Source organism: Acomys minous (genome assembly GCF_964271855.1).
Source record: "Acomys minous genome assembly, chromosome: 10".
NCBI classification, from domain to species: domain Eukaryota; kingdom Metazoa; phylum Chordata; class Mammalia; order Rodentia; family Muridae; genus Acomys; species Acomys minous.
In genome coordinates, this window is record NC_140491.1 from 96,921,125 (window position 1) to 96,942,169 (window position 21,045).

The window sequence follows — 21,045 nt, forward strand, 5'->3', positions numbered from 1 at the left end:
AGGCACCGAGATTGCATTTAAAATGATAATAATAAATAAATAAATCAACTAGGAAGGAAGGGGGGAGGGAAGCAGAAGTCGGGAAGAAAAGAGAAAAGCAGCAGGCTGATTACGAGGTGTCAAAACTGCCAGGAGCAAGAAGGTGATAGCAATCAGGGGTGAGAAGAGTGCGGCATTCGTGCGGGGCAACTAATTATCCGTCTCATTTGAGAAGAGCAGCATTTGAGGCAGCAGCGTTCGCCTGCTGAACGGTGACAGATTGGCGCGGAGGAGAGGGGAGGTGTTAAAACAATGGAGCCGGGCGCGCGAGCGCTGCTGCATGCTAATCAGCCCTCCCTCCGCCTGCCTGCCGCGCTCCCTCCTTCCTCCCGCTCCCTCCTCCGCGCGTCGTCCTCCCGCCTGCGGCGCTCCCTCCTTTCCAGCGGGCCTGCCGCCGCCCGCTTCCCGCTCCCTGGCTTTCCCGCGCGTCCTCCCCGCCGCTGGCGAGCCGCACCCGGGTTGGCCGGCCGAGCGAGCGAGCGAGCGAGCGAGCGCAGCCCGCATGGGGCGCCCGGGACCCACGTCCCCGGCACACGCCTGCCTTGCCTCCCAGCCGGGGAGCGAACGCTTTGGGCAGTTTGGGGGCCAGAGCAATGCGGGAGGCCCAGGGACACCCCAGGTTGAAGAAAAGCCGGGAAGAGCAAAGCCAGATCCAGGCTGGCCCGGGTTCCCTTGCCCAAGCTGGGCCTTCACCCAACAGGCTTTCAGCCATAGTGTGAGCTGCTGCGCCGCGCTCGCCTGAGCTGTCGGCGTTGTCAACCCACCCCCACCCCACTGCGTGCCCCCCTCCAAAGCCTGTGGGTGTGACCCTCACACCCCAACACCTGGCCCCGCGCACAACTGCGAGTATACGCTTTAATAAGCCGGAGAGGGCCTTACAATTAGTTGTACTCCCAAACCCTGACCTCCTGACCCCAAGACTAGGCTAACCAGGATTTCTGTGCCATATATCCCCTGAGAATACCACCTAAGACCCTGGGTGCGAAGCACGCCTTTCTACGCTGGCACCCCTCCCCCACCCCCGCCGACCCGGGACACTCGAAGATGGGGGGCCCTGAGCATGGCTGGCGCTCTGCGTGTCTCCTTGGTCTGGCCGGTTGGCTCAGAATTCTGGCCTGTGAGAAGCTGGGCATAAACTGTAGCACCAGAGTCCCGTCTGAAAAGTCTTCTGTACCTGTTGAGGCTCGCTGGGAAGCCAATGGAGATTTCACAGCGGTTCCCCCTTTTGACTGGCAGAGCAGAAAAACACTTAAAAGTGCCATTTCATCAACTACTCTTAGCTAAGATTAAACACATTGGAGCTTCTATGGCTGAAGTGTCTCAGCTAGAACCCAGAAACAAAGGCCTGAATGAGAAGGCAGATTCTCCTAAAGCTCTATTCGCTAATCAGGTGCCTAAATTAACGTGATAAAATTTTCGGATTACCTACGCTGTATAATTTTCTTTCTACTGACGTTTACCTTGGTGTAACTTGACATGAACAATTGTGTGGAGGCTTCCTGGGTACACAAGGGTTTCGTTTCTATTAATGCCGTTCCCCTAAAGTTGGAATGTCTCTTAATAAAAGTACATAAATATAAAATCAAGTGGCTTGAGTGAATCTTGGTGTTTTTAGATTCTCACTGGTTCTAGTCATATGGAAAGGTACACAAGTGCTCCGGATGTAAGACTATGCCGGATTTAGAATATGCGAGGCATACCAATAAAGTAATGAATGCACGATTATTAGGATCTACTAAAAACGCTATGAAGCTTTAAGATTGAAAAATCCCTAAAAAGAGTTATATAAAGTAATACGTGCTAGTAAACAGAAGTACTTTTTGGCTTCTCCTCTGGAAAACCACTGAACAGACTTCTGCCCTTAGCCCATCACAGACTTTTCAGTGCTATACTGTTGTTAGCCTGCATTTGGAAAAATCCCCGAATCTGTTAAAATTGGAATCCATCTAACAGCAAGGGGGAAATTACATCCATTAATGTAAAGCTGGGTTCAGCAATTCCATCGACATCGAAATTTATTTATTATCTATTTATCAGCCTTTTTCTTCGTTAACTAGTTCTATAGAAGCATTGCATTTGAAAGTGTGAATTTATGGAGTTCGATTCCATGTTGCCTTATGCATATCAAATAGCTAACAAAATTATTTGCCTTCCATTGGCCTGGTTCTTATGGACCTCCGATAAATATCTTCTCAGCCCCGTAGTCCTCACAAATTTGCATGGCTGTTTGAATGGCATCTTTACAGATAAGTTTTTATTTGCACATAAGGACAAAAAGGTGAAGTGAAATTTGGTCCCAGTGGAAACCTGATAGCTTCCCTGAACATATGGCTCATTGGGCTGTTACTTCCTCTTTGAGATCATTTTCCAAGATTTTTTTAATATATACATCAATTTGACACCAGTTATAAAGAAAATATATTGGTTTCAAAGATGCCTCCACCTGGGACATATCTCTTAATAACAAACCGTGTAGTCAGGTGTACCTCTGAATTTACAGGTCTTGGCAAGGAAGGCATACTTTGAAACCAGTTATCACTGACAGCTGATTAGAATGCCACAACCAGGATGATTAACACAGGTTAGGGGTGAGTGCAGAAAGCTCTTTTTGGAAGGCTCTGCACTTGGGGTGAGTGTTACAAAGACTTCTTTCTCAGAAGATACAAATGATGCAAGTCTCCTTTGCTGCAAGTGTGTGGTGCCAGCTTCAGACTTAAGGGGAACATCACAGCACTGAAAAAGATGTAAATGTTAGAGTGGTAAGAAAGGGGAGAAGCCGTGCTAACACACGTGCCTGTTTCCATTATGCTTAATTTACTATTCAAGACAAGTTTTTCCTAATAAGCTCTATTGTTTCTTTCTGTTTTGTAAAATTTAGTATGTGTGAGACAAAAACCAGACTCGGAATGTGAATGAAGTCTGTTTACTGGAAGATTGTTGGAGACTATGGTTCCAGAAAGACCTGGAATCTCGAGCGACATCACCCAATACCACTGACACTGTGCAAGGCAGGTTTTCTAGCTCATGTATGTGACGACTTGCAACAAACAGTACTTCCAGCTTCCTCCAGCCTCAGGGTGGCTCTGAGAGGAATCCATACACTTAGAAGTGCACCAAGTGCCCACGTGTTAAGAATGATGGCGCTGTATCTATTGCTACCTCGCTTCAGCTCTTGTTTCATTATCATTACATTCTTCTTCCATTGGCCTCGGTCCAAAACGAGAATGGAAGTTAAGAGCTGGGCATGTCCATCTGTGAAAGGTGGAGGTCTAAGTCGCATGTCTCCAGATGGAACTTCACGATGGAATCCCTTCATAGTTAGCCAGTGCCCCCCACCCCACGCACACACACAAGCCATCATTGTACGACCCCCTTGCCATCTACAAAGCCTACATAATCTGAAGTATGTGTCCTTTCTTACTTTGGGCCCTATAATGAATACACTGAAAAACAGATATTATTTGTTTGGAAGGAGTGTATAAAAGATGTTATAACTTATTAATTCAATATTAGTTTTCAAAATAACAATGCCTAAAAGGTGGTCCAATTCTATTTTCTTGGCATTGAGGGTAGGGGGAGGAAACACTATATCCAAAGAGACTAAATAAGTCTCCCAAAAGCACTTAAATTAGCTAGAACTCAACTAAGGTGCCCCAAACCATCACGCTATTCTTTTTTCGTAAAATTCCTCTCACACTTGCATACACACAAAGTATACTTTCCTCTGACTTTATACTGAGCTTTGTAAGGAAACTAAACCTATCCCACAGTCTTTTGATTCAAAGACACTAAGCTAAGTGCAATGAGCTGGGTAGGGAGCCTGGTAGTAGGGTGGCGTCTGCTGTCTAGGTACTGTGAGGTCACCACCACCATGGCCTCAGGACATCTCTGTGGAAAGAAGAAACTCCTTCATTGCTGGGTGTCGGAACATTTCTCAGGCTGGCTCAGATGAAGATAGAGTATTGGAATGAATTTTTGTCACTTGAAATGCTTCAGGTAGGACAGCAATTATGCCTCTGAAATGTTCAAATTAACCCACACCACAGCTACCAAACTACCAGGCTGACTTATGGTAAACGGAATTCAGAACCAAAGGCCAGAGTCCCCTTAAGGAGAAGCAAGGAAGAAAAGCAGTAAGCCTAGGCACATTCTGAAAGCAAAATGTGCTGCTTTCAAGATGAAGGTTGCACTTGGCTCCACTTGGCCTTCCTTGCCTGTGATGGCCCTGCATCCTAGGGGCAGGTCTCAGCCTTACACTGTCTTCCTTCAGTGTTGGTGAATCAACTCTGAAAACAGCTCTCATTAGACAAATAGTTTCTCCATTTGTAGTTGTTGAATAGCACTAAGTGTCAGTGAGAAAGGGGCATCCCGTGTGGGTGTATTCATACAACTTCAAGCAATTGGCTTAAAAGGCAGGCAAGCTCACTGGGGATCCAAAGAATCCAGAAGGGTGGCAAAGCTTACTTGAAAAAGCTCTCCCTGGCTGGAGCTGAAAAAGAAATGCAAGCAGCAGCAGGGGCTTCTTCCCTTTCTCCCTAAAACAGCTTTCATACACACACGCACGCACGCACACACGCACTCTCAAAGCCCCACTGCTGTTTGATATCCTTTTCCATGAAGATTTACTATGGGAATTTTGAAAGTCTTCTCTTAGGCATCTAGAAGACATTAAATGAGATTTCTAGATTAGTGTTTGAAAACTTTCAAAGCAGGCTTTGCTTTACCCTTCATCTTTAAAGTTTCCAAGCCCCAACTTTGTTTTCTTTCACAATCAATACTAAGAGGTAATACTGGTCTATACAAAGGGGTAGAAACGTACACACAATCCTGACGAGGGTTCTGTTGTGATGGCCACGGATGTGGTAAGACCCAGTGAACCAACAGCCTCAGGGAAGGAACCTTAGTCTGTGTCTTTATAAAGCAAGCAGGGAATCTACCTTCTCCAGACTGTCCATCCACGGTACCCACGGTCTTCCCCACCACACAACGTACCTGGAGAGCTATGCTATAGAGACAACGCGTTGTTAAAAGAAAGCTGGTAAAAGCATACACAATGTCAGAATTAAATCAGAGAACAGGCCTTGCTACCTACCTACCAGTATGGTTTCTTCAATAACATTGCATAGAAGTGATTACAGGTGTAGCCAATAAAAATGCAGGATGATCAATAAATTTTGAATTTTTTTTAGGACAGTATGTTCCACCCTGTTTGGCAAGTCTATTTTTTAACATCATATGGACCATAAAGACATTCAACCAGGTCTTAAGAGAGCCTTCCCTAAGGGTCTAGGGAAAGAGCCGTGGAGCCTGAAATTTTGATTCTGCCTCCCATTCCCCGGACAGCCAGACCTCTCAAATACAGATCTGCTGCACACCCTACTCTCGCTTTTGATTGAACAAAGCTCCGTGTTGTTGCCATAAGGGTTCATAAAGTCTCTATGAGAAGGTGAGCTTTGAGAAGGCTGTATCCCACCGCTTCCTTTCAGAGCTCCTAGCATCCTCTCCTGCTGCCTCAGGTGGTTGGGAGGGACACCTGAGCCTTCTTGACTCTCACTCTTACCCAACTACACAGCAAAGCTGAGGAAGTGGGTCTGTGGAGACCAAAAGCAGGGAGCCAAGAAGAGGGCCCAGGGCCCTATCCAGTTAAGCACTACAGGGTTGAGGGTCTGGTAAGACCTTCCTGAGGCCTGAGCTAGAGGCCACCTTTAGGCCTGCTGTCCTTCACTGGAGGACGTTCTGAGAGCCCAGGCTGGAGCTGAGGTGCGGGGCCCTTGCAGCCTAGCTGCTGCCAGGCTTCTGCAGGGCGATTCTTCCCCTCATTTGTTGCATTGTTTGCATTAATATGAATATCTTGTTCTGTTTGTTTTGTCTCCTGGGAGCCAATAAAGCTGTGAGTTTTTTCTTTACACCAAATGCGGCTGTACAGGCGATCAATCAATGGGTAGTCTTCGGATAATCTGTGAGAGTGAGAAATCTAATAAAGCTAGTGACTAAAAAAGGAAAACCAGATCTATTTTTCTCTTAGGTTAACTACGTCAGGATTAGTGTGCTCCGCTTCCGCTGCTGGGTTTAACTTTTAATGGATTTGAACGTAAAAAATGGGAGGGAGTTGAGGGGGACGAGGAGAGAGGGCCTCTGGGGCTGTCTAGGGTTCTGAAGTTGGTGGGTTCTTGCAGGACGAAAAGTCAGTTTTTCCTGAAGTCCCAGAAAATGAGAGCGATGTCGGGGTCTAATAAGATACACTCTTCCAGCGAGAGCCTCCCGCGGCTTCCCAAAGAGAAAGGAAATGTACATTGACAATGAAGGAAACTAAACAATGGGAAATCAGGTTATCATTGCAATCCCTGCGTCAAGCTCGGGTCCAGCAAACTGAATACACCAGATCGTTTCCTGGGAGACTCTCTGCTGCCCTTGGCAGAAAGCAAGATCAGGATCTGCCTGGACCGCCACAGTGCTCCTCGTAGCACAGTGCAACCCAAGTCATTTATAGGCAGACCGAAATAACTCTCGGCATTACCTAATATTAGCCTCTGCGCTGAAGAGCCCAAGATTAATTGATGAATTTGTTAAATTGCAGAGGCATTGTTTTGGGTTGCTAATTTAAAAACAAAACAAAACCAAGCAAACCCCCATGACTCTATATATGACAACTGAAAATACCCACAAATTATTTAATAGATGAAACGTCTAACAACGTTAGCACTTCCTGGTCGCCTTGTTAATAAATGTAATTTGAGGTAGATTTTTAAAATCTTCAATCTAAACAGTGAATTCATTACGCGCCATTCGGATCTCTGGATGCCTATGGACTTCTTGGAATTAGGTGCTAAATAGACAAAAGTGAACCAAACTGCCTTTAAAAGCACAGCATGACCATGTAATTCTTTTTCCAGTTTGTGGTAAAAAATGATGAAACTTCTTTCCAAGTAGCTATCACCCAGATTTAGTGTGAAAAGTAGTGTAATTGTAATTCACGCCATCAGGGTCTATCGCTGATAGACGATCAGCTGTTCTGTGGTGGGAGAGGCTTTCTTTTCAAATAGGAAAGCTGCCAAGTGCTCTGCGATACCTCCAGCTAGCTTATCGGATTGAGTTCAGAGCCAAAACAGCAGCTGCACACATATGCAAATTGGCAATTAATAGTATAACATTCTGCAAAAAAAAAAAAAATGTTTAAAAAAATTTTAAAGAAAATAGAGAGAGCTACCTGCACATTAACCTCCTGGTACCTGGGACTCGGAAGATGAATAACTGAGGATTAATTACCCTCAGGAGAGGGCTGGCTCTGGATGGCCTTCTCTTCAGTAGACCAAGTCTTTGTTGTCTCTCGAGTTTTGTCTGCTTCGTGGAACACAATGGGCTCTAAACAAGAAGTTTAAAAATAACTTTTAAAAGACCCTATATGTTTGATGCCAGGAAAGAAGGGACATTATTAACTCATTCCCATTGAGCGTTCTTTCCCTATGCAGAGAGCACAAAGCAGGGCTTTCACATCCTTGTGAAATGACATTTTGTTCCTGGTGTTATCTCCTTCCACTACAGCTTGCAGTGGGAACAAACTTCATGTCCTGGGGTGCTGCTCGCCTCCCTGGATTTCTGTCTGTCTCTTCCTCCCATTGACAGCAGTGCCATTTGTATGCTTCGCACAGCAGTTTGCAGTAATCCAGCAAGGTTGACGGGTTATGTTGCCCAGCATGTATAAACACAACACTCAATGTTGCTTAAAAATCCAATTTGTTAAATTTTGTATCACCCCTGTTCTCCCTATCCACCCCAATGCAATTCTGATTCTCTCCCCCCCCCTCTCTCGCTCACACACACACACACACACACACACACACACACACACACACACACGTAGAGTACATTGTTTTCTCTGATATAATGATACAGTAGTTGTGACTAGAAGTAGGTCTGCTACCTAAGGCTGGTAAAAGGGCCTGCCGTGCCTCCCAGCAGGCTTTCCTCAGCACTTAGTGTTCACCTCACGCTCTTTTCTGCATTTTCTGACTCTCTAGTGTGAGCGTGGAGTGACTAGCAAGCACTTCTGAGAATCTTCTCCCTACTCCTAGCAATTGAACCATGGGGTTCAGGCATGCAAGAGTCAAGCACTACACCCCGGAACCACATCCCCCATACCATGTGGCTTCTAACGCTTCCATGGATGAAGGGCTCCTGGTTTCTGGGATGTTCTGGGTCCTTGACATTTCCAAGTTCCATGAGTTCAGAACTCCGGTCTGGACCCTGCTCCCCCCCTAGTGTGGGAAGGTGTATCCTGCCTTGTTTCTCTGGCTGTTGAGAGGTGAGAGTGTACCCTCACCTGACTGACGTGCAAAGCACACTTGAAATCCTTTCTTTTTCTCCTTTTAGCACCTGTGTTTCTGAACTCTGTTTTACTGCAAATGAACTGTGTCTTTGGTTTACAAATTTCTGTTCTTACATTCCATGGACACTTATAATCTGGGACAACTTTGGTTACTAATGTTTCAGTCGAAAGGATACTGCATACTTTCACGGTTAATATAGGCTTTGAGCTTAGATGCAAACAGTCCTCTTTTTCATAAGGAAATATACTCAGAAACCTATTTGGAGTGGTGATGAATTAAGCACTGAAGGCATGGTGGGACACAGAAGGTTTCCTCCCTCTGAAGAAAACTATCTCTACCTCACTCACTGCAGGTTCTTAGCTACGATTACCTTTCTCTAATCTCAGCAGACACATTCTATGGCCAGAAGACTAGATGTATAGGAAGAAAATGGTCCTTAGCAAGTTTAAAATTTATGTGTAGGTATTCTTTTTCTTAACTTGCAATCCAATTTGAAGGCATTGTAAGGGTTTCCAGTTTTCTTATGATTAAATGAAGAAAGGTTTAAAAAGCGAGAAAGTCATTGAAAAGTTGCCTTTGAATAAAACAGAAAAATGGGATTGCCAACTCTCTCTATAACTTCATTAGCATGGCTGCATATACATTTGCATGTAAAATGTAGCTAACAAAAATTACGCAGAGGTAAATTTAGTCCCCTAGTGCCTACCTCTATGGTGAAATCAGACCATTTGGCAGAGTGTGAAGTCTTCCAAGAAGCCTGGTTTCCACCTGGAAAATAAATTACTAAATTTGAATGTGTTACTTATATTATGGTGAGTTGTCTATCTGTTACATTTTATTTTAGTGCATATACTAGAAATTGTATTTAGAATGTTCTAAAATTGTCATCTGTCAAGGTAGAGAATTATAGTAATATAATTATATACAGAAAAAGTGTCTGACTTTAGATTGTTTTGATTCTGTTGCAATTATGGTATACTTTTAAAATTCAGAATGTTTATGATAAATTTATAGGTTAATATCAGATTTTGACGGTAATTTAGATTAGCCATAGCAAGGTTATTCCCTTTTGGGGTGCTAGAGATTGAACTCATAGCTTCACACAGGCTGTGTGTCTTCCATTGAGCTATATACCCATATATACAAAAATTATTTATACACAGGCTTCAGTGTAGCAATATCTACTTACACTGCCACTGTCTTGTCCTCAAATAATACTTAAAACTTTTCACTTGACAGAGTTCAAATCATTATTGCATTCTCAATTTACCAGTGTATCTTACTGTTGTAAATGATAACAAATTGACTCCAAGTTATAAAAACCTGTTTTGAATTGGATTTGGTCACATATATTCATGATGTCTGTACTAAAGAGAAGCCAAAGTTTCAGGCTAGCCTGGGCTACATAGTGAGACTCTGCCTCAAAAAAAAAAAAAAAGAAGATAATTTTGAGTAGTCAAAGAGTCTATGCTGTTTAACATCAAGTGTCATAACGACATCATTGCTGAGATGTCACAATTGGTGAAGACAACTCTCAGTGAATTTATCAAAAAAGATACTGACATTTTCCGGTCCTGAAGAGGTAAGAGGTACTGATATGTGGCCATGGCTCAGTAAAGAGCTATTGCCGCAGCTAGTGAAAATAAGAAGTCTCCTTTAAAAATGGACAAGTTCTTCATCTTCTCAAAGGATAATGAGTTAATCTCCTGAAGCAAGCCAATTTCCTCTCTGAAATATACATATTTGCATATATATATATATATATATATATATATATATAAAAAGCAGAATTTGCCAGAACAGGTGTGGTGTTGGCATTCTGTACCCTTAAGTGCAGAAACTATACAACCCACTACACTGTACCAAATATGTCTAATTATTATACTATCTTCACAATAATTATAATTCTTCTGTTTGTCATTTAAAAACTTCTGAAGGGCTCTGTGACTGCAGGTGAATATATAATGGATACGACCTTCTGTGTGAGTGAAAGGGGGAAAACGATTCCTATTTAAAGGTGCTATAGTTGAGCAATATGGTGTTAAAAATATTTTCTTCTGCACAAGGCATTTGTTTTAAAGAATTTATCTGCAGGATTCGTGGCACTGCTAGGCAGTAAAGTAAATGAAGATCCATTCTTTAATATGATAAAGGAGGATTAGCTTAGAAAAATCATACTTCTGGGGAAATTATTTAGCCATTGGATTAATAGCCTAAGAGGTGACAGTAGAAGAACAAAAATAATGTCTTGATTAACGTCCTTCTCAGTGGTAGACACTTCACCTACATTCACTAATTCCACTCTAATAGCCACTTAGGAGACCAGCATTATTATCTTTGTTTTGCTGTGAAGGTAAAAGAAAAAAAAAAAAGTCACGCTTAAATCACATGGCTGGTGAGGAATGAGGCCAGGGTTTAACATGTGTTGCAGGCCCACTGCAGTCCGTGAAGTACAGAGGATTGGAGGAGATCTGAAAACTCCTGGTCCATGAGTGTAACACCACAGTCAAGGTCCATGTGATCAGGAAGTCTTCCTGTGACTAGGAACAGCACTACTCTGGCAAATGCGTGAAGATGGATGAGCTACACATCCATCCTCAAATTTAGCAATTCGAAGCAGTTAGCTGTGCGGGCAGTTTTGTATGCATTGCTAAATGCAGACACAAAAACTGCATTTGCAAAAAGAGGAAACCCAGTTAAACTAGGTTGCAAATTTGGCCCTAATTTAGCGTAGCATTTGTGATACATATAGGTTAGAGTGACATTTATATAGTGGTGTGAAATATGAGAAAGCTCCAATGCTAGACACAAAGACTTTTACGATTGCTTTTGCCTACTTTGGTTAGTTTAAGAAACAGGAGGAAGAATTTGGTTTTTCAAGTGATGGGAAGCCTTTAAGGATGTTGGAACACTGTTCAGTCCCCTGGGGTTCTGCCTGCTGTACAATTTTAAATGTCTTTTAGCTAAAAAATTGGCCAACAAGGGAAACATCGAGATGAAATCTCTTCTTACTGAGCTGGGAAGTGAGAAGCTATGGGGGACTAGCACAATCCAGTTGTGATAGGCAACCTGTGGTCAGTTTGGGCGTCAAACTGGCCTGCACTACTCCTAGTTACAAGTGGTTAGTGCGTCTCCCTGACTGGGGAAACCACACGAATGTTAGAATTCATTCTGGAGAGTCTGTCTTCATCTCTGGTTGTAGACAAGAAATACAGCCAGAAGTGAGAGTAGATAAATACATCACACACAAACGCTGCAGTCATGGTACCTGAGGCTCTCTCCAGCTCCCTCCTGGAGGCCACTGGAGGGCAGTGTTTTCTCCTCTGGGAAGAGCACCTGCTCCTTGAGCCAGATCTCAAGTGCTGGAAAGACTGGCTCTTAGAGGAGGAGTCGCACCTCTTGCTCAGACTGCGGTTTACCACTCCTGTCCCCATGTCACGGATGGTGCTGCTGATACTACACTGACAGCTAACGCATCTGTGTCTAAGACCAGGTTCCAAAGGAAGAAGATCCTGTCCAACATTTACTACTTAAGAGATGTTTTAAGTTATTAATTAGTCAATCATTTGAGAACTATGTAAAATTGACTTTGTTAATTTAGGTGGGAAATGAAAGAAGATATATAACCAAGAGTGAGTAACATTTACTGCAGATTTTGCGTTTGATAACTTCAGTATTTTATTAAGTTTACAGAATTGATCATTATATTTAACATGTATGTATGTATGTATGTTTTAAACCATTAAGTCAGCATTTTCTAGAAATAACAAATGAAGACATTTCCTAAAAGACTATTCACCATTCTTTATCATGCACCTGCTTCCTTAGCATAATAACATAGGAAAATATTTAGATTTTTAAAAATAATTTTAAAGAAACAAAATCCAGCACAGCAGCACATATCTATAATTCCAGCACGTGGGAAGTGGAAGCAGAAAGGTCAGGAGTTCAAGATCATCCTTGCTATAGAGCCGATCCAATCCCCGCCTGGGCTACGTGAGATCCTGTCTCAAAAGAGTAAATAAATAAGCAAATAATCTGTTGTTCAGTGTTTACTTCGTTGTGGATTTTGCTTAAAATGAAACTAGATTATTTTTATAATCTGGTAGGTAAGAGAGAATTACTTTAATTTTTACTTAAGATAAAGCTAATTGAATTGTTCTCATTATAACAGTCATTTGTACCATTTCTTAATGGAAAAAATCATTTATAGCTCTTTCAAACCAAAGACGGCTACTTTTTAATAAAATAAACACATAGCTTTAATCTGATGGTTTTATTTTGTTTCATTTTCTAAAATAAAGTGCCTAGATGCTAAGCTGGGACTTTGTCAACATACAGCAAAGCAACCAGTCATTTCAGGGAGAAATGTACATCTCAATGTCTATGCCACACATGGATTAAATTTTTTTTTATTTTCATTATAAAAGTAATACACGTTCATTGTGGAAATTATAGAAATAACAAAAGTTGTAAGATATCAAAACATTACTTGATACCTCATAAATATGTACAACATTAACATACAAGTTAAAAAATTTAAATAAAGAAATAAATAATAATCACATGTTATTCTTTTAAGGCTATTCCTAATAAAATTAATCTTTCTTGCACATTATCTTTTTTTCTATTGTGTACGTGTAGTATGTTTGTGCCATGACCTGACCGTGCTAGGCAAGTGGTCTGCCACCGCCACTGTGCACACACAACTCATCTAGCGTTCCGCCCTGTGAGCCTGCGACGACAAGCTGCTTGTGAGCAAATATTTAGATACATCTTCATCTCTCTTCAAATTTTTTCTAAAATTGGAACGTCAAGGTTTAAATTGGTTTTGCTTTTTAACCTGTTTCAGTACACAAACCAACAAGCTTCCAAAACTGGAAGCCTATGAGAATATCCATTTATTCACATCTTTAACAACACTAAATGTTCTGAGGCTTAGCCTTATGCAAACTGATAGCTGAAAAAGAAGGATATTCTTTGCATTTTTCTACTGTATGTGACGGTATCTTGACCATTCTCTTCTCTGGTCTGTAACTTAATTATTCCTGTATGTCACCCATTGTTTTCTACTGAGATATTATTTTTAATTATGAGAACTCATGTACAAGTATTTTTCAAAGCTAAGTTTTATAATATTTTGGTACTAACTCTTTCATTCTTAAACCATCATTTTCTCAATTGTTTCATTTCTATCCTGGCTTCTACATTTATAAAATTATCCTTGCCTGGGTGGCAGTGGCAGTGGCAGCGCACATCTTTAATCCCAGCACTTGGGAGGCAGAGGCAGGCAGATCTATGTAAGCTCAAGACCAGTTGGTCTACAAAGTGAGTTCCAGGACACCCAGGCCTACAAAGAGAAACCCTGACTCAAAAAGCCAAAAACAAACAAACAAGAAAAGAAAATACTCAAGAAGAATTACTCACATTACACACACATCATTTATTTTGGTTGTTTACGTGAGTGGGGGTATGGTGCTAATCAATTGTTTATGCATGCTGTTTTGAATGGTACACTTCTCTCCAACTGACTTAAAAAATATTTCACAATTCAACTGAAGCTTTTATGGTTCAGGATCTACTCCTGAGATTAATTTCTGTTCCACCATGTTCTCTACCCTTCTAACTCTGTCACAAATTTTTAATTACCTACTCCTTCATCTAATAGAGTCCCCAATTATTCGTTCATGCACTGTAGTATTACATTACTAAGTTAAAAAGATGCACTTGAGAACATATGCTTTGGTATGGAAAAATGCCCAAGATATATTAAGTGAAGAACAGTATGTGTAGCATCATCTCTCATAATGTAAGAGAGGCAGAACAGGCAGACAGAGTGTTCGTGTCCGTGATTACGTGAGTATGTGCCTTATGGACATGTACAAAACTCTGGGGAAATGATAGAAAATATTATTAGAAATGTTTACCTATGTCAATGAGAATGAATATTATATGGAGAAAGGAACTTTTGCTTTTTACTATAAAATATCTTCACACACTTTAAATTTCTGCCATGATATAGCATTGTTTCTCCAAGTTTTAATGGGTATTTTAGAAGCTGGAGCTTACACAGCATGGTGGCACTCGCCTTTGACCCCAGCACTCTGGAGGCAGAGGCCCGATCTCTGTGTTTGAGGCTGTCCAATCTACAGAGTGAGTTCCAAGACAGCCAAGGCTACATCATGAGACTGTCTCAAAAACAAATGATTAAATCTGGGACTGAGAGCTTTGTTGGTAAAATGCTTCCCTCGAGTACACAAAGTCTTGGGTTCAATCCCCAGTACCATGTAAACCCAGTGCAGTGGCACACACCAGCAACCCCACACTCAGAGCAAGCAGAGGCAGAAAGAGCTGACATTTAAGGTAATCTTTCACCACACGAAGAGCTTGAGACCAGCCTGGCTCACATGAGACCCTATCTGAACATTGATTGATTGACTGAATTAATTAATTAAAAAGCCAATCATAAACAAAAGGATAAATGTTGACTCTAGTTGCTCCTGGCGGCACCTCCAGTCCACTTCAATGAAGAGATAAATACCGTTCCCTTTCAGTCATGAGTAATCTAGAGTAAGCCAGTTTCTAGGGATGGTGTTGGGTAAGAGAACGGAGGATTTTGTCTGGTAGGTGCCAAGTCTCAGTTGTACAAATCGAGCACCCACCAGCTATTTCAGCAAGAGACAACTGCCTTAAGGCAATAAAGTCACACACACACACACACACACACACACACACACACACACACACGGGGGGGGGGGTGGATTTTAATGCCATGAATTATAATTTGGAATTCATGAGCAGAATTACAGTAAATTTAAAAATGAATTGAGGCAAATTTATAATACCAGAACCTCCTCCCTCCTCCCAAAACCTTCTCCCTCCCCCTCCCTCCCTCCCTTCTGCCTTCCTTCCCTCCCTTCTCTCTCTCTCTCTTTCCTTCCTTCTTTCTTTCTTTCTTTCTTTCCTTCTTTCTTTCTTTCTCTCTTTCTTTTCTTATTAAGACAGGATCTGACTGCAGCCCCTGGCTGGCCTCCAACTTCTCTTTCTCCTTCCTCAGTCTCCCAAGTGGTGGGATGACAAGCTTGTGCTAACATGCCCAGCTCTTTAAAAAAGAAAAAAAGGTCTAGGGGACTGGAGAGATAGCTCAGCAGTTAAGGACACTGGCTGCTCTCCCAGAGATTCTAAATTCAATTCCCAGCACCCACATGGCGGCTCACAGCTGTCTGTAACGCCAACCCCTCAGGATTTAGTGCCCTCTTCTGGCTTCTATGGGCATTGCACCCATGTGGTACACAGACATATACAGACAAGTCATCCATACATATAAATAATTTTTTGAAAAATATTTATTTTAAAATGTATGGTATTAAGTAAAGTCATAAAACTTTCTTCATGTAGGCCCTATGTAAGTTCTGTAGTTTATTAGCTTATCTCTGAGTCCCGTAAGTGTAGCTACAGTTTGATATAGAAGCACAAGACATATAATATATAATCCTTTGTGAGTTAACTTGCTTAATTAAAAACAATTTTCTCATATTTTATCTCTACATACTTTAGGGTAAACTGTTTATGTTTAAATGTTTTGAATTTTAATTTTAAAAATAATCCTAGTTCAAGTTTAGGGTAAAATGATTTATTTATAGAAATATTCTAAGATTAGTCAATATAACTTTTCCTTTAGATGTCAGCTTTTAGTCACGGAAATATGGCTAAAGAACATAGCTATTAAAAGGGGTATTCTAGGTGAAGGAATAATGCCTGTTATTTTCTAAAAGGAGAAATGAACAAAAAATTAGTATATATGGGATTCCCATGAATATTTATGAGAGCCTAGAAAAGAACAAATATGACCTATTTTGAAGGCCGCATGCTTTTGCTCATATTTATAGATGATATTTATTTGAATATGTATTTTTATTTTCAAAAACAAGAATTTTTTGCTACTATCTCTAACTATAAATATGTCCTAATCACAAAAAACATTCAAATCTTCTTTTAACCTTTGTTTTATGTGTACGGGTATTTTCCTTCATGTAAGTCTATGCACCACATGTGTTCAGTACCTGAAAAGGACAGAAGAGGCATTAGATCCCTGGGGACTGGAGTGACAGACAGCTGTGAGCCGCCATGAGGGCGCTGGGAATCAAACCTGGGTTCTCTAGAAGAGCAGCCAGTGCTCTTAACCACTGAGTCATCTTTCCGGGTTCTCAAATAACTTTTTCCTTGCTTCTTCTTCTTCTTCTTTTTTTTTTTTTTTTAAGGCAATGTCTCACTACATGGTTAATTTTCACCATGACATTAAAATCTCTCTCCTCTCTTCTCCTCTCCCTCCCCCCTCTCTGTCTCTGTGTGTGTGTGTTGCTGCTGCTGCTAGGGTGCCGTGTGATACATACATGTGACTGTGCATGTGCACAAGCCCATGCCAGCCCTAGGGGTGGCCTGGAACTTCTCACTGTTCTCCCTCAATCTCCGAAGTCCTAGATAACACCACTATGTATCCTTATATGAAGATCAATCATGTAACTTTTCCTTTTTACTATAAATAACAACAAACTATTTGGTGATATTTGACTTATTCTTTAAAAAAAAAAATAATTCTAGGGGCTAGAGAAATGGTTCAGAGGGCAAATGTACTGGCTACTCCACCCGAGGACCTGTGTTCAGTTTCCAGAACCTGCATAGCAGCTCACAACTGTCTATAACTCCAGTCCCAGGAGGCCAGCAGGTGCCAGCACATAAGTGGTGCTCAGATAGACTTGGGAACAAAACACCCATACACATAAAAGAAATTAATAAAACTATTAATATATATTTTACATATTTGTAAAAATGAAACTACACAGTACAAAATTTTGTAGATTCCTTTTTCTCTTGATGTGCAAACACTGTTAATCTTTTAGTGTCTGTAAATATAGACCTTCATAATTCCTTTAAAAATGATTTTATTTTATGTGCATGAGTGTTTTGCCCACATGTCTGTATTAGGGGTTGGATCCCCTGGAATTGGAGTTACACACAGCTGTGATCTACCCAGGACTTCTGGAAGAGCAGCCAGTGCTCTTAACCACTGAGCCATCTCTCCAGCCCCTGTAACTCCTTTCTCTAACAATGGATTTCATTAAGATATTTCTATATGCGCATGAAATGTATTTTGATCATGTGTCTCTCCCACTCCCACCAATGCCCTCCCTCTTCCTGCCTAGTCTCTATTCGACTCTTACCTGTCTTCTTTTCTTTCCCTTTTTGTCTTTATCTTTTTAATTACTGTTGATGACCCTGTGGATCTCGGGAGGGTGGATTGCAGGGTCTTGGGTGAGGAGCTGTTTACAGGAGCATGGGTTCCCTCTTTACCAGTGGCTACACCCTAAACATATGTTTCTCCACCCTCCACTGACCACTAGCTGCCTAGAGATCACCACGGAGGGCGAAGCCTCAGGGGCGCCTCCCACCTAGATGCCATTATCTACCTATCATCCCTGGTGAGGAGTGGGTACATGAGCTGCTCTCCTATGACAGGCACAGTTTTGCACAGGCCTTGTGACAGTGATCACATTGTGATTAAGAATGAGACAGCAAGCTGGGCTCCATGGAACTTGCCTGTAATCCCAGCACTCAGGAGGCAAAGGCAGGTGGATCACTGTGAGTTCAAGGCCAGTCCGTACAACTAAGCAGGTCTAGGACAGCCAAGGCTACTCAGAAACCCTGTATGGGGAAAAAAGGGGGGAGGGGGAGGCAAGGTTGTGTTTCAAAGACAGAGTTCTAAGTTTACTCCACTCCTTCCAGCTCTTACCTTCTTGCTACCTTGTCTTTTGCACTGCTCCCTGAGCATTTAGAAGAGTGATAAAGGATGCAGTAACAGGTGGTAAACTTTAAACTCCTACCCAGATCTAGCCAATGGACAGGACATTCTCCACAGTTGAGTGGAGAGTGGGGTCTGACTTTCACACGTACTCTGGTGCCTCATATTTGACCACGTCCCCTGGAGGGGGAGACCTGGTGGCACTCAGAGGAAGGACAGCAGGCTACCAAGAAGAGACTTGATACCCTATGAGCATATACAGGGGGAGGAGGTCCCCCTCAGGAACAGTCATAGGGGAGGGGAATAAGGGGAAAATGGGAGGGAGGGAAGAATGGGAGGATACAAGGGATGGGATAACCATCGAGATGTAACATGAATAAATTAATAAAAAAATAGACCTTAAAAAAAAAAAAAGAAGAGTGATAAAGGAGCACCACTCATGGTGCACATCCAGCAGTTACTTGCTTTCAGTACCTTGAACAGCTATGGGTCTCTGCAGTTACTGCCACCCCTACATCTTTTCTGACCAAAACTGATGGTACCGCTAATCTATGAATATAAACATAATTATTTAAATGGAAACTTGATGGGAATATCATGTCCACTTAGCAAAACAAACTAGGTAGCTTGCCTACAAGGGACCATCAGTGTCACAGCCACAGTTTTTTGGCCAGATTTATAGTAGCCAACATGGACTGCCTCCTGGGAAGTGGGTCTCCAATCTGATCGGAGTAGTTGGTTTGCCCTGGTACTGACTGGCCGACAGGCACTTCTTCACTGGCCAGTTCGTAGAACAGCTAAGACTTGACAACAATGCTGCCCTTGCAGTCTGCACAGAGCCATGCCCTGGCACTACCAGAGCTGGCCAACAAGTAGGGGTTTCTATGTCAGGTCCAGCTGGATTTCTCTATGTCTTGTGAACATAACATGTAGTATCTTCAGCAAGAGTCTTACCACTCAGCTCTCGTGGGCAACCAACAGCCAGAGCGACATCCTTCTCGTTAGAAGGGGTGTGATTTGAATGAGAACGGGGCCCATAGGCTCCTGTATTTCAATACTTGACACCCATTTGGAGAAACTGCATAGGAAGATTAGGAAATGGGGCCCTGTTGGAGGAGGAGAAATAGGCTCTGAGGTTTCTAATGGCCATTTGCAGTCCGCTCATGCTTATGGATCAAGATGTAAGCTCTCAGCTAATATGTCAGCACCGTGCCTGTCTGCTGCCATGCTCCCTCCCATGATGGGCCACAGACTCTAACCCTCTGGAACTGTAATCCCCAAACTAAATGCTTTCTTTTATAAATTGCCTTGGTCATGACATCTTATCACAACAATATAAATCCTAACTAAATGGCTTCCCTCTAACCAACTACTTGTAGGAAGGTAGCCTACCCTGTTCCCTACAAATCCATTAGGGTTTTCACTTAACAGCCCATAATCTCTACAATTCCTAATGGCTAGTGCTAAAATTTTTGTTTTTATGGATGTCCTATAATTTATTGATTCTTCTGGTTTAATTTTTGTTAAACTTTTTTGTTGTTGCCATTGTTTTGTTTTAAAACAAGATCTTACTATGGCCAGGTACTCACTGTGTAGTCAAGGCTCATCTCAAAATTGGGTATCTTATTGAATCAGCCTTCCAAATGCTAAAATTTCAAAGGTATGCTACCGTACCAGCTGATGAATCTTCTGTTGATTAACATTTAAGTAATTTTCAATTTTTATAATAACTATTATGTTTACAATGAATATAAAATTTACAATGTATTTTTTACATTTAGTGCATTATTATTTCCATGATAAATTGAATTTTTACAGGGTGTGCTAGAAGATGTGTATAATCTCAGTCATGGGCTAGGATGGTGCACATTTGTAATCCTAGAACTCAGAAGACAGAGGCAGGAGGATTTGGAATTCTAGGCTGTCCTGGACTATACACCAAAACTCTGTTCTATAATACCAAAATAAAAATAAAAGGAAAGGAAAAAAAGAGGATAAATAGGGGGAAGAGTAGGGGTAAATAGAAATAGAAATGCTACTTCTGTATTAAATTAAAATATGTATTATTTCCAAACTATTATTAAAAATACCACAGGGCCAGTGAAATGATTCATCAGGTTAAGTTAAAGGCTCCTGTCACCAAGCCTTGAGACTTGAGTTGGTTGAAGAAGAGAACCAACTCCCACTGGTTTTTGTCTGATCACCATGTAAGTGACTTGACACGTGTACAGCCATTGCACCCACACATCAGTACACACTTCTGAAGTAAATAAATGTAATATAAAATTTAAAGACCATAGTCATTTCACTCTCAGCCATTTTCCTATGTAGTTAGTAACTGTATTTTAAAATTCTTTTACACTAAGTGAAAGATGATGTTTCAGTAGTTTTAATTTCTAAAGGTTGATTACTAATAAAGCTTACCATATTTTAAAAATTAATTAATTAACTTTACGTCCCAATCAGAGCTTCCCTTCCTCCTTACCTTCCAGCCCCTCCCTCTCCCCTTTCCTCCTCCTATACCCACCGCCCTTTCTCCTCAGAGAAGGAGCGACCTTCCCTGGATCTCAACCCACCTTGACATATCAATTAGCGGTAGGACTGGGCTCATCTTCTTCTATTGAGCTAGACATAGTGGCTCACAGAGACTGAACCACCAGAGAGCATGCACGGGACAGGCCTAGGCCCCCTACACATATGTAACAGATGCACAGCTTGTTCCTCATGTGGAAGCTCTAACAGCAAGAACAGGGGCCGTCTCTGACTCTGTTGCCTGCCTTTGGATCCCTTTCCCCTATGTCTTCATATTAAGATCCACTTTCTACTCACAGGAATTAGCTATTTTCTTGTACGCTTCTGCTTTAGAATGTATATTTTATT

At 41.7% G+C, this 21,045-nt stretch overlaps 1 protein-coding gene across 8 annotated transcripts in view; it reads right to left on the reverse strand.

Annotated features, from left to right (window-relative positions):
- Positions 1–21,045, reverse strand: part of LOC311607564 (uncharacterized protein) — a 137,161-nt gene that overhangs the window by 79,136 nt on the left and 36,980 nt on the right. For 4 of the 8 annotated variants that reach the window (XM_084799411.1, XM_084799408.1, XM_084799410.1 and 1 more), the window contains 3 exons: positions 9,073–9,134; positions 7,247–7,401; positions 5,063–5,996 (listed from right to left, as the gene is read on the reverse strand). In XM_084799411.1, the coding sequence (XP_084655537.1) occupies positions 5,732–5,996; positions 7,247–7,401; positions 9,073–9,134 (482 nt within the window). In that variant the 3' untranslated portion in view covers positions 5,063–5,731. The other 4 variants (XM_084799412.1, XR_014782638.1, XR_014782637.1 and 1 more) reach the window with 4 other exon arrangements.